The sequence below is a fragment of the Bos mutus genome, chromosome 7, assembly GCF_027580195.1.
Source record: "Bos mutus isolate GX-2022 chromosome 7, NWIPB_WYAK_1.1, whole genome shotgun sequence".
Taxonomy (NCBI): domain Eukaryota; kingdom Metazoa; phylum Chordata; class Mammalia; order Artiodactyla; family Bovidae; genus Bos; species Bos mutus.
The window spans coordinates 83,659,142-83,669,093 of NC_091623.1; the positions used below are offsets into that span (position 1 = coordinate 83,659,142).

Genomic DNA, 9,952 nt, shown 5'->3' on the forward strand with positions numbered 1-9,952 from the left:
TTTCTTTCATAATTGCTCAAAAGGCCCAAGCAGATAAAATATGAATTATTCTTGTGGAAATTTGGCTGCTTCTGATGCTCACACAGCACTCTGCTTGCAGCCGGAGTTGATCAATGTCCCTGAACAGAGGTTGAGACGGCATCCAGCTGAGGACATGGTGGGAAGGGCCTACGCCCGGGGTGAGCAGCACGTATTTGGGACCCTGAGGGTGCCCACCCAGCAGGTGGGGTCGGGGCAGCTCGGGGGGAAGGTCTGAACTCGCCCAAGGCCTCCCCAGGGAGAGGGTCAGCACCTGCAGGGAACACAGCAAGGAAAACCACAACATGTTTCTACCGGAGCCCCTGGTCCTTGGGGGAAAACCCAGCAAACCACAAAGGAAACAGCATGATTTCAGGTTGTGTGGGAACCACAACGGGGCTCTTGGGGTGTGGGGGGGCCCTTGCTTGGAACTCAGAAGATGAGAAGGAGTTACTGGATGAAGACCAGGGGGCAGGGAGAGCTTTAGGCTGAGAGAATGGTGTGTGCGAAGGCGCTGAGGTGGGATGAGCTTGGTGTGGGATCTCAGACCGACAGAGAGGCCAGCGTGACTGGACCAGGGTGTGTGTGTGGGTGTGTGGGAGAGCCATGGAGGCCCACTAGCAGGCTTTTAGATGTGATCCAATTTAGTTCTAGAAGACTTCTTATTGTCAGGAAGAGGCTGGACTGTCCTCTGAGTCCAACTCTCAGCCAGCATCTGGTTCTGTGAGCTTCAGATGGCCCAGACATATTGTGTCCCCTGCCCTGGCTGTGGCTATCCTTACTGCTCCTGACCCAGGGCCTTGGCTGGTCCTGAGCATCACGACAGGGAGCACCCACTGGTGTCTTCAGCTCCATCTCCTCCTCTGGATATCCCCTCTCTGACTCTGTCCACTCCCCCACTCTGGGTGCGGACATGTATCTTAGTGTCACAGGTCAAAGGGGAGAGGTTGGAGTGACTGAGTCCAGGCTCTGCTTTGCTCTGGGGTAGGCAGTGAGCCCCTCAGAGACTCCCACCCCACACCCTTCCTGTCCCAGCAATACTTCATCACTCTCCAAGCTGCAGTCAGACCACGTGTGGGAGACATTCCAAGTTGCACGTACAGACAATGAGCATCCAGGGTGGAGGCCCCAGCTAATGAGGGGTTGAGGCCAGGGGTCCACACACTCCCCATCCTCCCCGTGGACAGGCAGCTCTGGGGAACCATCTACCCCTTTCTTCAAGGGCCCATAGTGGCTTCCAAGTCCTGCCCTGACTCATCCTCCTGGGCCCATCGCTCCTGCTCTTCAAATCAACTCACTGCACTAAACCCTTGCTTCAGGCTCTGCTTTTGGGAGAGGCCAGACTGAGACAGGGGAGGAGAGACAAGCTGCCCATGTGAGTCTCCTGCTGGCCTGGACCAGGCCAGAAAGAGGGAGTAGACAAGGGGTATGGGGGCCTCTGAACTGAGCCCCAGGCTCTAGGAGAACAAATAGGGGCCTCAAAGGACAGCCAGAAAGATGGGGTGAGAATGATGGGAGAAAAGCCTACAGAGACGTGTCTGGAGGACGTGAGAGGACAGAGCTTCTAGAAGGAGCCAATGACAGTGGTCTTTGGGAATCTGGGAGAGACAAGGATGAGGTGTGTTCCTGTGGAAACTCAGGGGACATGGCAGCTAGCCCCCATCACCCCTGCCAGCTGGGCCAATCTCAAGGCAGCAGGCACTGCAGTCATGGGGTCCCCTCCTGCCTGATCTGCTCATGGGGACTGTCCCTGGAGACCTGCAAGGTCTGGCTGAGGGCTCCCAAGTACAGACAAGCAGGAAGAAGGGAGTCCACTGCACTTCAAAGTCCAGGAGACCAGAGGCTAGAGAGGGACCTATGAGCCGGGCTGAGTTATGCCTATGCCTGTCCACCTGCTCCCGCTCTGGTTCTGGAAGGAATGAGTCACACCACTGTGGACCCCAAAGCCGACCCAGCCCACCCTCCGAGGAAGGCCTCCCTAGCCCAGCCCCAGTGCTGTCTCAGCAGCCAGCCCCTCCACCTGCGGCAGGTATTATATTTTGAGCAAGGCTCTGTGGTGCTTCTCCCAGGAAATCTGCTGAGTCTGGGGAGTTATCTCAGGTCAGAGAAAGAACAGACTGGAGACAAACCAAGCCTGTGGCCTGGAGCGAGGGGGCTCAGGGGGCTGTGTGGCCAGCCTGGGGCCCCAGCCCACGGCTCCTCAGCCTCCTGAGCCCCAGGCAGGTGTTAGCATGGGAGGGTCAGGCTGCCCCACTGAGCCCCCTACCCCAACACTGGCCCCTTTGCAAAACTACAATTCTTAGCTTGCCACACACATGAGGCTTCAGTTTGCTCATCAGTAAAATGTGGGTCTTAACCCCTAAGGCTGAGGGCTTCTTGGGGTGTGGTATCTAATATGGTTTTCACTTTTGATTGTGGCAAAATATACATCACGCAAAATTCACCATTGTCACCATTTTTGAGAGCACAGCTCAGTGGCATTAAACACATTCAGACTGTTGTGTAACCAGCCCCACCATCATCTCCAGAACTTCTCATCTTCCCAAATGGAAACTGTGACCCCATGAAATGCTGACTCCCCGTCTCCTCCCCCAACCCCTGGCCCCACCATCTACTTCCTCTCTCTGTGGCTCTGACTCCTCTAGGGACCTTCTATGAGTGGAATCAGAAAGCATGTGTCCTTCTGGGTCTGGCTTCTTTCACTGAGCATCTTGTCCGCAAAGATCACCCATATTGTATCAAGCGTCAGGATTTCTTTCCTTTTTAAGGCTGAATAATATTCCCCTGTGGGCTTGGAGCATGTTTTATTTATCCATCACCTTTTGATGGACACCCACGCTATTTCCACCTTTTGGCTGTGTGAATATGGCTGCTATGAGCATCTAAGTTTTTCCTTTTATGATAAAGTTTTCCACTCTAGAGTGCTGAGGGAGGGCATCCCTGCTCAAGGGGGTGCAGGCTGAGGATGGAAAGTCTCTCTAGTCTGGTGGAGGAGGCTTAGCCAGGAAAACAGCAGGCTGCCGGGCGACTGGGGCAGAGTTGCTGTCTGCAGAGGGTGTCAGCTGACAGCCCTGCTGGGAGGCGCCGGGCCAAGAACTTGGGATTTCTTTTCCCAAGGAGGCTTCTAGGGGTCCAATGGGCTCAGCTTCCTGCCCCAGTGTGAGAGCTCTTCCTGTGCTCCCGGGGCCACCAGGGAAGGAGCCAGGGGGTAGTACTGGGGGGTCAGGGGCTCCGGATCCCCCAACCTGCACTCCAGGCTGAGCACGGCCACAGTCCGGTGACTGGCTCCCATATGCCTTCCTAAGCCTCGGTTTCCTCATCTGTAACATGGGGCTAAGAACAGCCCCAGTCTCCGGGATGAGCCACTGTCTGGAAGGGGTCTGGGTTTCTGACACTGGCCTCCAGAACTGGCTCAGACCCCTGACTTTGGTTAAGTCTGGGTGATCTCCTGTCCACATATTCCTGAGGGCTAGGCAGGTCTGTCTTGGGCACACAGAGCCCAGCACAAGCTTCACACACTAGTAAGTGCTGGACAAATACCTGAATTAGTAGGTGGCAGAGATGTGACCCTGAGAGGAACCTGGATTCCTGCCTGCCCATGCAGATTCCAGGGCAACAGTGACGTGACAGCTCAGACCCACGGGCCCCCCAGCTGCCCTCCTCCGGTCACACTGCACCTGATTCTCATTAGCAGGGGACTCGGGCTCCCCAGCCCCAGTCAGCTGGGCCCCACCCCACCGCCCCCCCCCCCCGCCCTGCACTGGCCTGGAATCCTTGACCCTGGCACTGAGGCCAGCCCCCCTGGAAAGGTGCCAGAGGCTGGCTCCCATCAAATGCACTGAGGCACCCTTAGAGTTCCCCATGCCCTGGGCACCCCCATTTGACATGCCAGGTGGACATCTGACTACACAGAAGGTGCTTTCTATCCCTGGTGGCTTGGCTGGGCCGGACTCTGAAATCTGGTCTCTGGAAAATTCCAAGGCCTAATTCCAGCCAAACAGAGCCCTCCTAACCCCTCCCCATTCATTGTGTTATGTAACGTATGGGTATTAATTCTGAAGCATCTGGAGGCAGCTGCCTGGATTCAAACCCAGCATTGCCCCTTCCTGGCTGGAGAAGTGAGTTTACCTCCCTGGGCCTCAGTGTGTTCATCTGTGAAATGGGGACAAGGCCAGTACCCGGGTCTCAGGATCAGTGAAAGGGTGACTTGAGACAGCGAAAGTATGAGGCACAGCTCAGAGGTGCCACCATAGTTCCACGGGGCCCAAGCCTGCCCTCTTGTCCTCTATCCGCTTGCCTCTCCATGGCTGCCCAAGCCAGAGCCAGTAGTCACCAACCCTAGTGCCTCTCCTTTAGTCCCCAAATCCTGCTCCTCATGCCTAGTGTCCATTATGCACAGCAGCTTCCTAGCAGTGCCCCTCTGGGCTGCACTGCCCTCCCCACCAGCCCCAGTCCCAGAGATATTAGGCTTCTTCCCCTTCCTCTCTCTTCCTCTGAACCCTGCTGTGGCTCCCCAGGGCCGAGATGATCAAGCTTCACATTGTCATACAGGCAGGCCCCAGGGACCTACCTATCTGCAGCAGTCCCATGAGTGTATTCAGGACGACTAGACTCGAACCTCAAGTGTACCTTGAGGGGAGCCCCGCTAAGCACTCATTCCCACCCACCCTTCCTTTTGAGGCCTCGAGAGAATGAGACAAACCTTCTGACTTCAGTTTCCTGCTCAGAGAAATGGGCGCGTGGACAATTCACAGCTTGGTGGAAGGCGCAGGATTGGAGAAGCCAGCGAGCCGAGCGCGCGCGACTGGCGCGGGGTTTACGTGCAGGATGCCAGCGCCGCTCTGGTCCCTGGAACTCCTGCCAGCCCGGCGTCCCCGCATGCCCACAAGCCCCCACGCGCCCGCCCCCTCCCGTACCGGCCGCCCGGAGCGTCTGGACTCCACCCCTCCCCCCTCGGCCAATAAGAGGCGCCCCAGTAGCGCGCGGCCCCTGGAGCAGCGCTGTGCGCGGTGGTCGCGCCCGAGGCTGCGCCAGTGCGCCAGCCAAGGCCCCCAGGGAGGGATGGATCCCCGGCCGCGGCGGCGGCGGCGCAGTTGCTGCCCGCTGGTCTCCGTCTTCCTGCGCGACCCAAGCTCGGGGCGCGTGTACAGGCGCGGGAAGCTGATCGGCAAGGTGGGGACTCCAACACTCCAAGTCCGCGGCAAGGGGGCCGGGCGGAGCGGGGGTCCCAGCCCGGCGGAGCGCAAGCGAGATCTCGACCCGCAGATGAGCCAGTGTGTGCCCTGGCTTTTGTCTCTGCGTGTCCGCGTGTCTGCGGGAGTTTGGAGGCTGGCGCGGGGCTGGCGTGGGTGGGTGCCCGGGTCTGCGATGTACTCGCTGTGCGGCGCGCGTTGTATGGCGGGAACCGGTGTTGGGCGTGCAGTGCTGTGTCGTGGGTTATGTCCAGGGTATGGGTGTGTTGTGTGTTTTTGAGCCTTGGTGCGGACTCAGACTCTGTTTTGTTGTCCCTGTGCGTGTGTGTCTGCGTTTGTCATAGGTCTGTGCTTTCTGTGTGCGGGCGTTGTAGCGTGTGTCTGGGTACTGTGTTGGGGTTCTGTGGACTCAGCGTGTCCAGGTATGGAGGCGTCTGTGATGTATCTGTGTGCCTTCGTGTTCATCTGTGTTGTGTTGCTTTGGGGATCCAGGTAGGAAGGTGTGAGCTGTGTGTGTGTGTGAGGAGGCCTGGCCATCTGTCCTCACACCTGTATGCACCCAGCTTGACTCTCCTGCCCTGCAGGGCGCCTTCAGCCGCTGCTACAAGCTGACCGACATGTCCACCAGCGCTGTGTTCGCGCTCAAAGTGGTGCCTCGTGGAGGGGGCGGGGCTGCGCGGCTACACGCCCGCTGCAAGGTACTATCTGCGCGTCAGTGCCCAGGAGCCCCAGAACCGAAGCGGGTCCCCAGAGAGGTCCCTGCCCTGGGGGTGTGGAGCTCGCCTGTGGGGCATGAATGCCTCGGGTGTGGGTGCCTACCGGGTGTATACACATGGTGCCCTGCCTGCAGGTGGAACGCGAGATCGCTCTGCACAGCCACCTGCGACATCGCAATATCGTGGCCTTCCACGCCCACTTCGCTGACCGGGACCACGTATACATGGTGTTGGAATACTGTAGTCGCCAGGTGCGGGGGCGGAGTGAGAGGGAGGCATGTCCCCTCCCACCCGTGTCTGCTGAGCTCATCTGTGTCCCCCCACCCTTGTCTGTCTCTCCTTACCTGTTTTAACCTGAGACCACACCAGGCCCACCTGTGCACCTCTGCCCACCCAAAGGCTCTCTTGACCCACCTAGGCACATCTTAGCCCATCTGTGCTTCTCCTGTACTCAGCCAGGCCCCACTTGCCCACACCTGTCTCCAACTGGGCAGCCCTGCCCCCTTCCCCAGGTTCAGGGCTCCCAGGGCCACTCCATGGTGCAGCCCAGAGCCCAGATGTCTGATTGGCGGGAATGCCCGTTCCTGGACCCAACTGAACTTAGCTGCACCTTCACAGATCCCTTGAACTCAGCCCACTTAAATACACCTAAGCTCACCTATGCCCAGCGTGTACCCACCTTGTGTTCATCTCTGGTCTACAAGCTCATTGTGGCCCCTCTGTCCACTGAACTCCTGTGCTCATCCTCGAGCTCAGAGCTCACCAATGCCCATGCCACAATCAGCCACGTTCACCTGGGCCCAGCTGAATTTTCCTTTGCCTTCTTGGGCCCCTGGAACTCACCTGTGTCTCCTCGACGGTGGTGTGGCACCTGTCGGGCCCCTGCAGTCGCTGGCCCACGTGCTGCAGGCACGGCAGACGCTGACGGAGCCCGAGGTGCGCTACTATCTTCGAGGCCTGGTCAGCGGCCTGAGCTACCTGCACCAGCGGCGCATCGTCCACCGGGACCTGAAGCTCAGTACGGCCGGGGCGGCGCTTCGGGGCGGGGTGAGGGCGGGGCTTCCACTGAAGCCACGCTCCTTCCTCACTGCCCGCTGCGTCCCCTTCCACAAGGTAACTTCTTCCTGAACAAGAACATGGAGGTGAAGATCGGAGACCTGGGGCTGGCCACCAAGATAGGGCCAGGGGGCCGCTGCCACAGGTGACTGCAAGCTCTGAGCCGGCTCTCTGGGTGGGTGCAGGTGGGCCTGGTCTGGTGTGGGGGCCCCCAGTCTTCCTGAGCCCCCGTTATGCCCCCAGAGTGCTCTGCGGGACCCCAAACTTCCTGGCTCCAGAGGTAGTGTCCAGAAACGGACATTCCTGCCAGTCGGACATCTGGGCTCTGGGCTGCATCATGTGAGTCGCCCTGGGAGCCCCAGGCCTGGGGAAGGGGGGCAGGAATGCCCAGGTGGGGACAGGCACCGGCAGGTAAGGACAGGTGTAAGCATATACGGAGGAGGTTGAGTGTGGGGACAGGCAGGTATGAGCAAACATAGAACCTCAGTGTATGCAGCTGGGGGGCAGGCAGGAGCAGGCACCTGCCATCACTTGAGCCTACAGGTATGAATAGGGATACAGGAGGGTGTATGTACAGCAGAGGACGGGTTTGAACATACCCAGAGGTGTGGACAGGTGTGTGCAGGTGTTAGGTACACAGGCAGATCAGGACATTTGTACCGACATGAGGTATATGCAGGATTGGAACAGGTGCGAGCAAGCATAAATTAAAACTGGAAAGGTCTATGCAGGTGTCCAGGTGTAACCCAGGTGCAGGCAGGTGTACAAACAGATGCTGGTGTCTTCTGTGCAGACAAGAATGACTAGGTGAGAGTGGATGCAGGGCGGGTGTGAGAAAATGAGTGTGAAGCAGGAATGGTGTCAGGGATTGAGGGTAGGGGTGCATAGGTAGGTGTGAACCAACCCTGGATGCCCAGAATAGATCCAAGCAGGATCTATTCTGCCCTGCTTCCTGCCTCCGACCCGGCCAGGTACATGGTGCTGACTGGCGTCCCTCCTTTCGTGGTGGCTCCCCTGTCGGAGATGTACCAGAACATCCGAGATGGCCGCTACCCCGAGCCTGCTCACCTGTCTGCCAACGCGCGCCGCCTCATCGCCCGCCTGCTGGCCCCCAACCCGGCCGAGCGGCCCAGCCTGGACCACCTGCTGCAGGATGACTTTTTCACTCAGGTGTGGAGTGTCTGGGGGACAGGGCGGCCCCTCTATGGGGTGTCTCAGCAGCCCCAGGTGAGGGTCAGGACCCCCAGGTAGCACAGGTACTCAGGAGCAGCCTGCTGACCTCCAGCTCCCCACTCTAAAGGGCTTCACCCCGGACCGGCTGCCACCCCACTGCTGCCACAGCCCACCCATCTTCGCCATCCCCCAGCCTCTGGGCAGACTTTTCCGAAAGGTGGGCCGGCTGCTACTGCCCCAGTGCCGGGCGCCCTGTGAGTACCTCTCCTTCCCCCGTCACCTGCTCCTCCCTGCCCTGCATCTCACACACCTGTCATATCCCCTTCCTGCTCTGAAACCATCTCCACGGCAGATGCTCTCCATGTGGGGCCAGGCTTTGCCCCCACCCCCAAATCCTTGTGCCCCCTGCAGGCCCCTTGGCTTCTCAGGAGGCCTCAGGTCCTGGAGAAGATGGTTCAGACTCTGACTCCATGGAGTGGGGCAGTGAGGTGAGGGCCAGGAGCAGGGAGGTAGTGGGGAATGCAGAGGGCGTCCTCACAGCTGGCTGGGCACGGGAAGTCACGAGGTCTCCATGGGGAGGCCAGAGCCCGCCACCAATTCCCAACATCTGTTGCTCCCTCCCCAGGACTCCCTGTTGGAGAGTGGGGCTCTGTGCCCCCGAGGTCCCCATCCAGCTGCTGGCCCAGGGGACCCTCCAGAGTGCCCCGGCGGGTGAGCATGCTCCATCCTAGACAGGAACTGTGGGCAGGGGTGAGGGTTGCGAAGTGGGGGGTGAGGATTGTGCCTTGCTAGCATCACAGCCCTTCTCCTGGCCTCAGTTTCCCCACCTGTAAAGTGTGGACAGTGTCTGGATTCCTGGGTTGAACATGGGACTTTTCTGGATGTGGAAGCTGGGGGTGGGGTTGTCCTCCATATCCTGTGCCCCTCAACAGAGATCTGTCTCCCCAGGACCCGAGGGGAGTCCAAGGCAGGGGGTAGAGGCAGCCATCAGGAACCTGCAGCTCTACCTGGATTCGGGCCCCCCAGGTAGGGGCGGCACAAGATGACGTGAGATTTGCTGAGAAGCCCAGAAAACAGACTTCCGGCTTCCCCGGCCACCCCCTGGGCTGCTGGATTTCCCTAGGCTCCCCATTCCCGCCTTTTTCCTCTTCCAAGGATTCCATCCGGGCTGCCACATGGGCTTGAGCTATTTTATTTTTAATGCCAAAAAAAAAAAAAAAAAGCTTAATGAAATAAAGCAAAGCCCTGCAGTGTTTTGGACCTTACACGCGTTTCAGATTTATTCATTGCTAAAAGTGGCTGTGACCCCAGGGTCCCCCAGTCCTCTCCCCTCAAGGCAAGAGTTGCTTGGGTTGTCTTTGTTTTTCGTCCACACCATGCGTTATGCAGGATCTTAGTTCTCCCTATCAGGGATTGAACTGGCTCCCCCTGCAGTGGAAACACAGAATCTTAACCACTGGACCGCTAGGAAGCCTCAAGAGTTGGTTTTCTATGCCCTGGACCTTTCTCCCCATCTCCTGTGCCTCCACCAGGCCCCTCCAGGAACCCCCCATCATGTCACTTCCTCCTTGTGCCCAGCCATGCAGGACCCCCCAGGAGAGCAGCAGCCTGTTTTCTGGGCCCCCAAGTGGGTGGACTATTATAGCAAGTATGGCTTTGGCTACCAACTGTCAGACGGTAGGAACAGGGTCTTGGTTCGGGATAGCACCCACATGGCCCTGCACCCCCCAGGGGGAAAAGTCATGGAGTTCCTACCCGCTGTGGGGCCAAGCCCTCCCTGCCTTCACCTTTCTTCAT

At 58.8% G+C, this 9,952-nt stretch overlaps 1 protein-coding gene across 1 annotated transcript; it reads left to right on the forward strand.

Annotated features, from left to right (window-relative positions):
- Positions 1 to 5,078: 5,078 nt before the first annotated feature.
- On the forward strand, positions 5,079 to 9,577 carry PLK5 (polo like kinase 5 (inactive)). Its single transcript, XM_070374871.1, has 11 exons — positions 5,079 to 5,190; positions 5,795 to 5,908; positions 6,061 to 6,177; positions 6,815 to 6,944; positions 7,040 to 7,127; positions 7,226 to 7,321; positions 7,954 to 8,152; positions 8,283 to 8,409; positions 8,567 to 8,643; positions 8,781 to 8,866; positions 9,104 to 9,577. The coding sequence occupies exons 1-11, from the start codon at positions 5,080 to 5,082 to the stop codon at positions 9,183 to 9,185; spliced, it is 1,227 nt and encodes a 408-aa protein (XP_070230972.1). The 5' UTR covers position 5,079; the 3' UTR covers positions 9,186 to 9,577.
- Positions 9,578 to 9,952: the final 375 nt, after the last annotated feature.